We start from the raw sequence: 14,840 nt of genomic DNA on the forward strand, positions 1-14,840 counted from the left end.
GGAAGCAAGAATCAGAAGCTGTGAATGTTCTGAAGATCAAAGAAATTCAAGTTCTGAAGCTGTCCGATGGAAGCAGAAATCAGAAGCTGTGAATGTTCTGAAGATCAAGCACATGTGAACGTCTCTACCGAAATAATCAGGGAAGTCTTTTATTATTAAAATTCTTCTAGTATTAATTTCAGGGAGAGATTATTCATCTCAGGGGGAGATTGTTAATCTCAGGGGGAGACAAATTCACATGCTTATGCTATAGCTGTGTAATTGTCTTTAGCCGTCTGCTCTTTCTGATTGCAAATTCATATCATTTATATATGTTTTTGTCATCATCAAAAAGGGGGAGATTGTTAGAACAAGATTTGTTCTGATCAATATTCTTAGTTTTGATGATAACAAGGATATGAATTTTGTGTGAGATAATGTGGTACTCTAATACATTGCAATTTCCCTTTCAGGAAATATATAAAGAGTATGCACAAATCAGCGCTCAGAAGCTTTGTCTCAGAAGGTTCAGCATGCAACATCAGAACATGGTCTGGCAAGACATCAGAAGATGGTCAAGGCAGAATCAGAACATGGGTCTATGGAAGCATCAGAAGAACGTGAGATCAGAAGCAGAAGCACTGAAGTTCTCATGGTATCACGCTCAGAAGCACTTCAAGGTCAGAAGACAAGAAGATGCTATGCACCAAGCTGTTTGACTCTGATGATATTCAAACGTTGAATACACAAACATCAAATCAGAAGAAAGTACATGTGGCAGGCTACGCTGACTGACAAAAGGAATGTTGGAAGCTATTAAAGGCAACGTCAGTAGACACAGCGTGAACAAGGCTCGAGGTAGTTGACAAAAGCGTGAAACATTAAATGCAATGCTGTACGAAACACGCAAAGCATTAAATGCTCCTAACGGTCATCTTCTCAAGTGCCTATAAATATGAAGTTCTGATGAGAAGCAAGGTTGCCATTTTTCTGAACAAACTTATTCTGAAAAACTTGCTGAAACGCTGTTCAAATCAAAAGCTCAGAAACTTCATCTTCATCAAAGCTCACTACATTGCTGTTGTAATATATTAGTGAGATTAAGCTTAAACGTTAAGAGAAATATCACTGTTGTGATTATAGCTTTTCAGAAGCATTGTAAAACTCTTATTTGATTACATTAATTTGTAAGTAACTAGAGTGATCAAGTGTTGATCAGGATACTCTAGGAAGTCTTAGCTTGTGTCTAAGCAGTTGTAATTAGAGTGATCACGTGGTGGTCATGATACTCTAAGAAAGTCTTAGCTTGTGTCTAAGCATTTGTTCCTAGAGTGATCAGGTTGTGATCAGGATACTCTAGAAGACTTAGTCGTGGGCTAAGTGGAAAACCATTGTAATCTGTTGCGATTAGTGGATTAAATCCTCAGGTGAGGTAAATCACTCCGTGGGGGTGGACTGGAGTAGTTTAGTTAACAACGAACCAGGATAAAAATAACTGTGCAATTTGTTTTTATCGTTCAAGTTTTTAAGACTACACTTATTCAAACCCCCCCTTTCTAAGTGTTTTTCTATCCTTCAAGTATTACCCTCGATCCCATGTTGAATTGAGTACTGTTGGATATTCCCCAAGCTATGCTTGGAGGAGCATTTTAAGTGCAAAGAAAGTGGTTCAGAATAGCTCACGGTGGCGTATTGGAGATGGAGAGAAGGTCTCGATTAAGAGAGATAGGTGGATTCCGGATAATGCAGGTTTTAAAACTTTTTCACTACTGGGATCTCTAGAACCGGATACTAAAGTGTGTGAATTGATTGATAAGGAATTAGGATGTTGGAAAAGAAATCTGGTGGAAACATACTTCAGCCCCCTTGAAGCTTCTTCCATCCTTAGTATTCCTATTTCAAGACAGCATATAGAAGATGAACTGATTTGGCACTTTGAGAAAAATGGAGAGTATTCGGTCCGATCTGCATATCACTTATGTATGAAGGAGAAAGCTGACAAAAATCCTGGCCCTTCAAATGCACAAACTCAGAAGCTATGGAAACTAATATGAAACACCCCGATCAATCACAAGGTTCGTAATTTTCTATGGAGGGCTGCCAAAAACATCTTGCCTACTCGTGGAAATCTCAGGAAAAAAGGTATGAAAATTGATCCCTCATGACCGTTCTGTAATATTAATCTGGAAAATGTGGAGCATATCCTGTTGCATTGCGATTTTGCGAAACAATCCTTCTTCTCATCCATCCTGGGGCTGCGTATGCAAGCTGATACTGATTTCACCACTTGGCTGGAAGTTATGTTGTCTAAAAAGGATAAATGGGCGGTTCAGCATGTGTGTTCGTTGCTTTATAATTTATGGCGTGCTCGAAACCTCTTAGTTTTTCAATCCAAAACTCTTTCCCCGATAGCGGTTGCTCGAATGGCTCTGGATTTTGTGATTGATTTCAACAAATGGAATCCGGAGATAGTAATCAAGAACAAAATTCCCTATAGTGCTATGGAGAATGGAGATGGCAAGTGTGTTATTCAAACTGATGCAAGGGTTTTTGAAGATGGAACTATAGCTTTTGGATGTGTGATCAGTGATGGAGAAAAGATAATTTTGTCCGCAAGCAAGGCGGAATCGATTACCGCGGAAGTGGCATTGGCTGAAATCATGGCTATTCGATGGAGCCTTAATATCGCCCGCCAAAATAACATCGAGGAAATTCTGGTTCAGTCGGATAGTTTGGTAGCTGTGGACTGTATCAATCGGGTTCTAAACCGTGCGGTGCTTGAGCCGGTTGCTGTTGATTGTAGGTTTTTGTGTAGTAGTTTTAAAACAGCTTCTGTTATTTACATTCCTAGCAACCAAAACTCTGCTGCCCATAATCTTGTTAGCATTGGGCATAGCCAAGGTAGATTGTATGTGGTTGGGGACTTATCCCACCTTGGATTCTGCTGTTGTCTCTGCAGTTTAATGAAATGCTTTTTCCATAAAAAAAAAAAAGAGTTCGAGTTGCAATACAGTGCACTGCAATATTTTAACTAGTACTGCAATTCACCCTTTTATAGTTATAATTCTACCATATATAGCAGAAATTCCAAAACAATTACATAATCCTTAATGCGGAAAATAAAAAGAAAGCAATCATCACTACTATGCAAAAATTTCAATATGATTATTTAACCAGCTTAATTCGATTCTCCAAAAATATCACATAAAATCTCACCGTTAGATACCAAAGTAAGTGACCTTATACTCCCTACTAAACTAAAAACAACTCATCTTAAAACAGTTATCTAGGGAACCATAGTGTCTCACTTCTTCACCTCTTCATATTCGGCTTCTGGAGCTTGGTCCCCACCTTGAGAACCACCAGCTGAGGGACCGCCACTAGAACCACCAGACATGTGCTCTCCGATCTTGGAGACGGCTTTGTTAGCCACATCAAGCTTTGACTTGATTTCGTCAATATTCTCCCCTGACATGGCACTTCTCAAATCTGAAACTGCATCCTCAATTTCTTTGGCCACTTCACTAGGAATCTTCTCTCTGTATTCACCTAAGCTCTTCTCAATGCTGTAGATGGATGTATCTGCACTGTTTCTAATATCGATAAGAGCCTTTCTTTCTTGATCTTTTTGAGCATGTAGCTCTGCTTCTTTAACCATCTTGTCAATCTCATCATCTGAAAGTCCTCCAGATGACCTAATCGTGATTTGTTGTTCTTTACCGGTGGACTTGTCTTTGGCTGACACGGTAACAATACCGTTGGCATCAATGTCAAAAGTGACCTCAATCTGAGGCATACCTCTTGGGGAAGGAGGAATGCCAACAAGCTCAAATTCTCCAAGCATTTTGTTGTCAGTAGCCATTTCCCGCTCACCTTGTAATACCTTGATACCTACTTGTGTCTGATTGTCAGCTGCCGTTGAAAAGACCTGCAACAATGATATCACAACTCAGAAAAACATTCAACCACAACAAAAATACAGAGCTAAACTGTATAGTTTCATTGTCCAATTATTTTGGAAAAACTGAATACCCTGCGTAAGGAAAATACTATGTAACAATCATAAGTAGATTTAAGGATTACCTGACTCTTTTTTGTAGGAATAGTAGTGTTACGGTTGATTAATCTTGTAAAGATACCACCCAGAGTCTCAATACCGAGAGAGAGCGGTGTAACATCCAAAAGTAGTAGCTCTTTAACATCTCCACGTAGGATACCACCCTGGAGGGCTGCTCCCATTGCAACTGCCTCATCGGGATTTACTCCTTTACTGGGAGGCTTTCCAAATATAGCTGAAACCACCTCTTGCACTTTAGGTACACGGGTCATTCCTCCAACAAGAAGAACCTCGTCAATATCCTTGACAGATATGTTTGCGTCCTTCAAACAGCTCTGACATGGAGCCCTAGTCCTTTCAATCAAGTTATTTACTAGAGCCTCAAACTTAGATCTAGTCAATGTGATGTTCAGATGCTTAGCACCAGATGCATCAGCAGTGATGAAAGGCAGGTTTATCTCTGTCTGAGATGTTGAAGACAGTTCTATCTTAGCTTTCTCAGCAGCTTCGCGAAGCCTTTGCAACGCAAGCCTATCTTTAGAAAGGTCAATACTCTCAGTCCTCTTGAATTCACTCACCAGAAACTCCAATAAGGCATTATCAAAGTCCTCTCCTCCCAAGAAAGTGTCACCATTTGTTGCTTTCACCTTGATATGAAAAATGTATCAGTACAAACAAGCTTTGCATACTATACTTCAGACAGTATAAGAAAGGATGACAGAATAGTAAATTAGCATACCTCAAAAACACCATTGGAAATTTCTAAGATGGAAACATCAAATGTTCCACCACCAAGGTCAAAAACAGCAATGAGACCCTCCTTGTTGTTCATCCCATATGAAAGTGCAGCAGCAGTGGGCTCATTGATTATTCTTTGCACATCAAGACCTGCAATTCTACCAGCATCTTTTGTTGCCTGCCTTTGAGCATCATTGAAGTAAGCTGGAACAGTAACTACAGCCTTAGAAACTGTCTTTCCAAGATAAGATTCCGCAGTTTCCTTCATCTTGGTGAGAACAAAGGCACCAATTTGGCTAGGGGAATATTGCTGCCCATTAGCTTCAACCCATGCATCTCCATTGGGAGCCTTAACAATCTTGAATGGAACCATTTTCATCTCTTTTTGTGTTTGAGGATCATCAAAGCGCCTACCAATCAAACGCTTGATACCAAATAGAGTGTTTGTTGGGTTAGTTACAGCCTGACGTTTGGCTGGTGTGCCTACAAGCAGCTCCCCTTTTTGGTTGAAAGCAACCACGGATGGTGTAGTTCGTGCACCTTCAGAATTCTCAATGACTTTCGGATTCTGAAACAATATAAACAAAGTCAGCACAAATCCCATCAATGAAAAATGGGAACAATTACGAGCAAATTCAAAGCAATAACGACTTACCTTTCCTTCCATAACAGAAACACATGAATTAGTTGTACCCAAATCAATACCAATGACATCGTTTCCAGCGGGCCTTGAACTGCATAACATTTAAGATATACGATGAGTAATTCTGATATAAAATTGAAAACATGGCTTCTCTAAGAGAATTACACTTTATAAACAAAACCAAAACAACAAAAATCACCTGAATGGTCGAGACAAACTTGACCAACTGTGACTAACATATGCAGGCTTAGTGCTGCCGTTTGTTAACTGCAAGACAAGGTCATAGTCAGAAAAAGCTTCCTTCAGAATAATCAGCAACACACTTCACATAACAAGTCAATTAATTACAATTCTTAGACACACCATAATATCAAACAATTATTCGCATATCTTATCAAGGTCCCAGATTCAAAAAATAAAAATTATGTAGCTTAGGCTAGAAACGCAATTGTGTGCATGCAGGCAAAAGGCAATTCCAATACAGTAAGATAGAAACCCCTAGATAGACTGTGATAATAGTCATATCATCGGCCCAACAACCACGCTAGTTAGCACAAAAACACAATAATTTATGAAACAAACTTAACTACTTAAGTAAGTATGTTTGAATATCATAAAATGATCGGAACAGAATGGAACGGAAAGGAATAAAGATTTCATTCCATCGTTTGGAAATTTTAGGACGGAATTATGCAAATTCTTCATTCCACCTAAATCAGAGGGAATATTGTGGTAAGTGATAGAATAGAGATCCATCTGATTTTAAATGATCCAACTATCCTATCCAAACAATGGAATGCCACTCCATTCCATCTCATACTGCTCCATCCGATTCCATCAATCCAAACACAGCCTAAGAGAAAACCAGCCTCTAATCTAAAAGATTAAAATCCAGAAATCTACACACCATAAACTAGGAGTATATTTCAAGTTATTCTTATGCTTGAATTGATGTACAACAATTATATCCAACAACAGCAACAAAAAACACTAAATCATATAACAGAATCAGCTTCCAAAGATCAAAAGATTAAAATCTGAAAATAATCAAGAAACATATAGCTCAAAACAAACAGAAGATATTTCAACCGAACAATAAACCTTCACAAGAAGTAGAAGAAACAAAGCTTATAACACGGAACAAATCAAAGCTGAAATTCAACCACAGAGAAGAATCAAGAGTCGTTACCGAACGAAAGGCGGAGTAGGAAGAAGACGCAACATCTCGGCGGCGGAGAGAGCGGAGCAAGGCGGTGGCAGCGGCCATGGCCAGAAGAGGATTGTGTATTGTTTGAAAGTTTGAAAATGAAATGGAATGAAAGAGAGAAGAGAAATGGGGTTTTTTATTTATAGCAGGGTTTAGTTAGGGTTTTTGGAAATTCAGAAATGGAGTTGTGTTCTTAAGGACGTGCCCAGATTATTCTAGTTCTTCTTCTTACCAAACAGAGCTAAAGAAGGTTCTAGATCGGTTACTAAATGCTAAACGGTGTCGTGCCGCTAGATAAATGGATTATCATCATAACTTTAACTACTTTCTGGTACTTGTTAAAAAACTAGTGTGTATATATATATATATATATATATATATATATATATATATATATATATATATATATATATATATATATATATATATATATATATATATATATATATATATATCAATAACTAAATTAATTTATTGTGTTTTTTTTTAAATAAAATTTTGTCTTAATTTTATTCCTTCAATTATATTCTTAATTTTTAATTTTTCATTTAAAAATTAAATTTTAGTTCTTCTATTTTAATTTAAAATTTTTTTTCTTCCATCTCATTTAGGTGTCAATGATGTGCCGAGGTTACAAAACCGATTTGGTCTGTCGGACGTGACCTTTTTACTCATAATTTTTTAGGACAAACCAAAGTATTAAGTTTGCACTTTATAATATGTTCGCTGCGTTTTTTTTCGGACTTTTGCAGATGTAGACATTAATATAAAGTTTAGAATTTTTAAGTTTAAAAAAGTGCAATATCTGCGAATTCGTCTTGTTTCACCCTCACTTTTTTTGCAGGTTAGACCAAGGTTTTAGTTCGCTTCCTTATAGCTATGTCCGTCCTACCTCGTTTTTTTTTTTAAATTACAGGGGGACAAACCTAAACGGAATGGACATGCTCATGGATTTGTCACCCTTAATAACGAATCAATTGAAAATGTGAGTGGTATTAAGAAATATCTACATCACTTAAAATTATTATTTATTTTATTAATAATACAAATTATTCTATTTAATAGAAATAAAGGAAATTAAATAAAGTATAAATATGAAATAAATAAGGATGGCAAAACGGGTCAGACCTGTCGAACATGTCCTTTTTTGCCTTATTTTTTTTGCGAGTTAGACCAAGATTTTAGGTCTGCATCCTGCAATATGCTCATCACGTCCATCCCATTTTTTGCAGACTTTTGCGGATGCGAGTATTATCATAAAATTTGCAATTTTTAAGTTTAAAAAGTGCAATATCCGCAAACCTCAACTATTTTAGGTTTAAAAAAATGTAATATTCGTCTCTCTTCACCCTATTTTTTGCATAATGGGTCAAAGTTTTAGACCCGCAATCTCAACTATGCTTGTCCCGCCCCGTTTTTTTGGACTTTTGCAAGACACGCCTAAACGGGGTAGACATGTCAGTTTGTCATTCCTAATGACGAATTAATCGAATATAAGTTTTTCTATTTTAGTAGCTATATTGGACGTTAATGAATTTGTCGTTGTGCAGATTGTATAGTGTGGATGTTATCTCTCTCTTTTTTAGATGTTTCATAAATAATTCTATGTAACAAGGGCGTACATCGACTTCTACCCGTATACCCAACATAAAATGGAATTATGTGAGTAGTAGAAATTAACTTAGACACAAAAAAATAAATAGAAAGATGTGAGTTTCGATTTACCATAGATGGATTTATCACTATATAGAAATAAATCATGCATTAAAATTTAAAAAAGAATAAAATTATTTTTTAATCTGTAATCATGATAAACAAAATTGAAAAGGAACAAAATTATAGACTCACATTATAGTAGTTCTTGGTGTTGTTGAACTAGTTAAGCAGTATGAGGATGTGGAGCAGTATCAAGCAATGACGGAATAAATAATTTGATTGGGTGAATAAAGAAAATATTGTGTTTATATATTTATATAGTGGTTGGATATGGGATTATATGAGAGTGATGTATTGGAAGACAGTGCATTTGGCTGGGTCACTTTAAATTTTTATTCTAATTTTAATGTATTTAATGTAACTCGATAAAGGAACCAAACGAGGGAGTGAAACGACCCATTTGTAAACCCTAAAGTTTCATTGGAAACAGACAAAATACAATATCCGTCAAATCACACATAATGGATTAACTATCTAGTAGTAGTGTTTTGTCAGTGGTGACGACAAATTTATTGCAAGGTTACCAACCATAAACACATATTAAACATAACATGCTCACCTGCAAACATGGTCAAATCATAAGATGCACTTTAATGGAAATGTGGCAGCTCCAAGGTTGTTTAACGGGTGGAACGTTTGAGGGATTTCTTTAGGTTAACCAAAGATGTTGAAGTTAAGATAATTTCTTTGGTAACATTATTTTTCGGATGGAAATTTTGAATGGAGTGTAGTTGTTGTTCTTGTTTTCTTTAATGAATATTAATTTGGATGAAATGTACTAAACAGTACGCATTATTTAGTAATACTGTTTTGGGAATCAAAATTGTCTTCCTTTAAAGTAATTTGCACTCAAAGTCATATTCATTGCATATATTGTACTGCATTACATAGTTTTTAAACAAAAAAAAATCATAACCAAGCATACTTAAAATTTATAGCTGGGTCCGATTGGAATGTTAGTAATATTTGTTTAAACTGAGCCCGAATTTGATAGAACCACTATAATTTTATTTTCACATGCCTAATAAAAATTATATTTCATCTAGGCCAAATTTGATAGAGCTACTATCAAATTTTTTTCACAAACATACTACGGGTCCGATTCAGTATGAAGTATATATTACTTCAAAATTAAATTACATCCCAAACTTAATTATTCCTCCTAATCTTAACTGCATTACATCCCAAACTTAATTATTCATTAATCTTGTGTATATAAAAACACAATATTGTACTAGCATTGTATAGTCATAAAAAAAAACACACTAAATGACCACCAAATTTCATCACGTTGCAGCAGACTAAAGCACAGAGGATTTTCCCCAACCGACATTCCATATATTAGGTACAAGGGTTGTACCACGGGTATTTGATGCATTACACGTTGTCCAATAGGCATCATAGGTTAAATCCCAAACATTATACTCACATGTCTGCTTGTAACATCCATACATGACGTCATTGCAATGTTACCACATTGACTTCGTGGTGTTTGTGAACGTTTTTTTGGCCTGCCAATATTAGCATTACAGCTGGACTTCCTTTTATTTTGCTGTATATATAGTTCAATAAATATTTCAAAATAATCGTAAAAATACCACAATTAATAAAACTGGATATACCTTTTGTATTTGGCTTAAAGAATCATTTATCGGCATTGACTCGAGCTCAACATTCTATTCAGATGTCCCTTCTTATGTGTCTTGGAAAAATTACCAAAATAGGTAGAATATAATGTCCAATGCAACATATAATATATACTAAGAATAACAATCTGAGCACAAAGAATGTATGTACTATTGCAGTTTTTACCGAACAATTCCTCGCATCAAGAGTGGTACTATCGCAGTTTTTACAGTGTCAGATTGATTTTGATTCTTTTTTTTCTTTGGAGCGCCTTTGCTCTTCACAATCACCGGATCACCTACCTATGACTTTCGGGCACCAATAGGTTCGTCAGAATTACAATACTTTCTTTGAAGATTCTTAATGTTATCCATTAGATATGCATAAACACCACTCTTTTTTTATGCTTCTTTGCAAAAAGTTGTAAAGACAAAACAATGAGCCCCAAAACGAGCATGCTCAATCAGATTTAAATCTACTTCCCCATTATTGTTCATGTTCAGACACCCAAATTTGACATTCTCCGTCTAATGCGACAATACCAAACTACTAGGAATGTGAACCATATGCTCTTCCTTCATGACATAAAAAATGTGTGAACATGGAAGTCCACGTGAATCAAATGATATACACGAACACCGTAATGTTTTACCTGAAGCATCACATACAACTTCTCTTTCAAAACCAGCCTCACAATATTTTGTCAATATAAAAACAGTCGTTACCCCTTCTGATAATCGCTCCTTCATAATTAACGCACCAGCCTTCATAATTTCTTCGTTTACTTCTTTTAAAAATCTATGTTGTATAAGTTTTAGCAGCGTTTCTCTCAATCCGACGCAGATGAGTTGTCAACATAGGATCCAGAAACTTTGATTTAAAATAAACAACAAGTTCATTATTTTTCTACTCTCTTAATACCTTATCAAAATTATGCACAAATTCAAAAATGCACCATTTCTTCCTTACATAAGTCTTGATTATTACATTTACAACTTCACATTGAGACGTAGTTCTTATACGACCAAAAAACTTATCGTGAAGATATGCAGTTGCCCAAAATGACTTGTTCTCTTGTGTTTTGGCAACTCAAGCATTTTGTTCAAGATCATTCTCCTTAACTAGCTGCGACCAAAATTCTTCAAATTGCTCAGATGTAAAATTAGAGTACATTGATTTTTTAAAACCAATAAAAAATTGTGACTTCTTTACATTTTCACCTGCATTCTTGTTCAAATGCCAAACACACCACCGATGAGTTGCATCTGGAAAAATTCGTTTTATAGACTCCTTCGTAGCCTCGTCTCCATCGATTACCACTTCTTTTGGATATTTATTTTCCGTGCACTCTAAGAAACACCTCAACAACCACTTATATGTCTCTGTCGTTTCATCCAACATCAATGCAACACCGAATATAACAGCCTGTGAGTGGTGGTTGCACCCATAAAACATAACCAACGGATAATTGTATTTGTTCTTCTGATAAGTTATGTCAAATGCAACAACATCCCCAAAACAGAAATAGTTTGGTCTACTAGTATCGTCTGCCCAAAAAAGTGACTTCAATCTTCCATCACTATTACCAAAAAATTTCGCATATAGCATAGGATCCACAGATTATTTCATGTTGAGATGATTTAAATCAGCGACAACATCGCCATCTTTAATAACAACACGAATTTTGTTATCAGAATAATTGTACAAATCTTTTTTGTAAAACCAATATCATGATATCCACCCTTTTGAGCGAGACCATGTATCCCATTATATGACACGTTTTGATTCCATGTGATTGTAGAACGAAAAATTAAGCTTTATTTGCCTCTGATATTTGACGATAACTGGGGTGTAAATGCACAAACTTTGATGGAGTTAATTCATGGTTACGAGCCTCTTCGTAAATTTACACTATATATTTTCCTTTTTTGTCACTGTAGTGCACACGAATCCTAGCTTCGCACCTAGAACGGGTCATCCGTCAGTGATCTCTTTTCCTATCTACCCTATATATGTGCTTCTTGTCTCTTAATCCGTGTTTGTTGCATACATACTGCCTCATTACTACTATTTCATTACCTTTGGGTCCTCTTCACATAACATGACTTTTCCTAATGACAAAACCTTTAAATTTTCCATACCTATAATAAAATTCATAAGCTTCACTCACAGTTCCAAATTCCAAAGCACGAATTTCATCGGAAGTAATCGAATTTACACTCACTACTCTATCACCTACAACTGCATCACTATTTGACACGTCTGCTCCAACTGATTCCCCATCATCATTATTATCAGATTCATCTTCATCATTTGAACTTTAATGGCCACTAGAACCAACATCATTAACATCTTCATCACAACTATATTCAACATCTGATGAATTAGTGTAATGAATATTGTTCAAATTAACCCCAACGGAGTCCCCGTAGTTGTTCATCTTAAATCGACTGATATATAACACAAAATAAGTCAACACCAATCATAAAACCTAATTCACAAATTAAAATGAAATCTTACCTACTTATTGAGTAACTAACAAAATGAAAATCAAAATCCTTAATTTTGAAATCCAAGTGCATACAATGACATCAATCAAAAAACCAAAATCCCAATTTGAGATAAAACATGCATTTATTAGTGGTCGTTTTACGATTGCGGTGGAAGAAGATATATGTGGATAGTAAAGAAGATGAAGTTTTTGAACATGAAGTTGTGTTGGTTGGGGAACGAAGATGAACTTGCTGAATTTTTTTGAAGAAGATGAAGTTATTTCAGTAGTTATACTAGTTCTGATTTTGTTAAAAAATCAAAATTGAAGTTAAAAAATAGGCAAAATACACTTTTTGGTCCCTTAAGTTTACTTATGGGTTCATTTTGGTCTCTTAAGTTTAAAAATTTTCAAATTGATCTTTTAATTATTCAAAAAGGTCAACGTTTATTCTTTACGTCCGCCCCGTTAGTAAAAGTCAATATATTCTAACATTTGGCAGACACATGTTTTATTTATTTACCACCTGAAATATAATCTTTGAAGCGTAAAAAAGAAAAGGGGGTGGAAATAGAAATGCACATGTCATTATTGTAACACCCTTCTAACCCACATATATTTTTGCAATAAATTAACAAAAAATAAAACAATTTAAAATCCACCGAAGGGCATCACATCTTCATCGAACATCATATAACAATTAATCTTGCTCTGTAACACGGGTTGCAAAAACAGTTGAAAACATAAATAGCATCTTTGGCATTTCCAATCAAACTATTTTAAACTTCGCTGCGGAATAAATGAGTCTAAAAACTTATTTATAAAATATTTCAAATACCATGAAAGGTAGTTCAAACTTCAACAAAATCACCATACTTCATCTTATAACTTCATGATTCAAAAACAAGATACAAGTCACGAAAGTAATACAAAATCTCATAATAATAAAGGAACACAAGGTTCATAATCAATCGATCTCAACCTCGATGTTACATGTTAGAGCAAGACTCCCTTTATTATACGGAAAGCAAATAAACATACTCTAGAGCTATCCTCTAAGCTTCTTGCACTAATCTTAACCATTTACAAGTTTCCACTCGCCTACCCACTCGCCCGATGCATCAAGAGTTAATCGACTCGCCCGGCGAATCTGTACGAATAGGGTTTTCCTGTTGCGATTTCCTGCATAAAATCAGTCCCAATTCTTGCGATTCCTTCACCTTATAAGTCCTAAATCATCATCTACACTCATAGTTTCATCATATAACCACAACCAAATGTATTCTACATTATGGGCATCATTCTATTACAATTCAATACCTCTAATTCATCAATATTTATCACACTATCATATATTCATCATAATCCAAAAATCTCAAAACCAATTCTACAATTATCTAACACTTAGACCGATTATAATAATCAAAATAAACTCCTCTTACCTTTGATTTGGAGCTTGATTCTAATTCCTCTTCACGTTATACAATTCCTCTTCCTATGTTCCCTAGCTATGTTCTTATCTCAGTCTTTTCTCCAAATGCGACTTCACAAAATGAATTGTTAAAACCCCAATATTCTTTTTTGTCAAACTTACCCCTTGGACCCCTAATATGGTCCTGTCATCTTTACCCTTACTTAGCCCTTTGAATTGATTATCTTGCCTCTGTCATCTCTAACATCAATATTATTCTATTTTACCAATTAAAATACTCAGAACTAATTATTTTAATTATTCTAAAATACCCTAAATTCTCAATAATCCTCATAACAGACATGAACATTACATAAATAATCAAAGCATCAAATACTTCACGAGGTCTCACATATTCACGCTAAATTAATTAAATAACTAAATAAATAATTAATCTACATTTTTGGGGTGTTACAACTCTCCCCCACTTGAAAGAATTTTTGCCCTCGAAAATTACCTGACGGAAACAAGAACGAATAAGAATCTCTCATCTGATCCTAGCGTTCCCAAGTCAAACTTTCACGATTTGGTCCACCCCACAATACCTTCACTAAGGCAATCTATTTACCTCGTAATTGTTTCATTTCCTAGCCTTTTATCCACATGGGTAGTGCTTCAACAGCCAAGTTATATCTCACTTGTAAATCATCCATTTGAATCACATGAGAGGGATTCAGAATGTATCTCCTAAATTGAGACACATGAAACACATGAAACATATCATGAAGATTTGCAAGTGACGGTGGTAAAACAATCGGATATGCCACCTCACTGATCTTCTCAGAAATCTGAAACACACCAATAAAACATGGTGTAAGCTTCCTCGAGTTCAAATCTCTACTGACACCAGTTATTGGAGTAACTCTTAGAAATACATGGTCATCCACCTGAAACTCAAGTGTTTTCCTCCTC

At 35.4% G+C, this 14,840-nt stretch overlaps 1 protein-coding gene across 1 annotated transcript; it reads right to left on the bottom strand.

Moving 5' to 3' along the window:
• Positions 1 to 3,120: 3,120 nt before the first annotated feature.
• LOC131645056 (heat shock 70 kDa protein, mitochondrial) lies at positions 3,121 to 6,909 on the bottom strand. Its single transcript, XM_058915712.1, has 6 exons — positions 6,607 to 6,909; positions 5,617 to 5,684; positions 5,430 to 5,508; positions 4,776 to 5,342; positions 4,063 to 4,683; positions 3,121 to 3,907 (listed from the first exon to the last, which is right to left on the bottom strand). The coding sequence occupies exons 1-6, from the start codon at positions 6,682 to 6,684 to the stop codon at positions 3,284 to 3,286; spliced, it is 2,037 nt and encodes a 678-aa protein (XP_058771695.1). The 5' UTR covers positions 6,685 to 6,909; the 3' UTR covers positions 3,121 to 3,283.
• Positions 6,910 to 14,840: the final 7,931 nt, after the last annotated feature.

The sequence above is a fragment of the Vicia villosa genome, linkage group LG1, assembly GCF_029867415.1.
Source record: "Vicia villosa cultivar HV-30 ecotype Madison, WI linkage group LG1, Vvil1.0, whole genome shotgun sequence".
Taxonomy (NCBI): domain Eukaryota; kingdom Viridiplantae; phylum Streptophyta; class Magnoliopsida; order Fabales; family Fabaceae; genus Vicia; species Vicia villosa.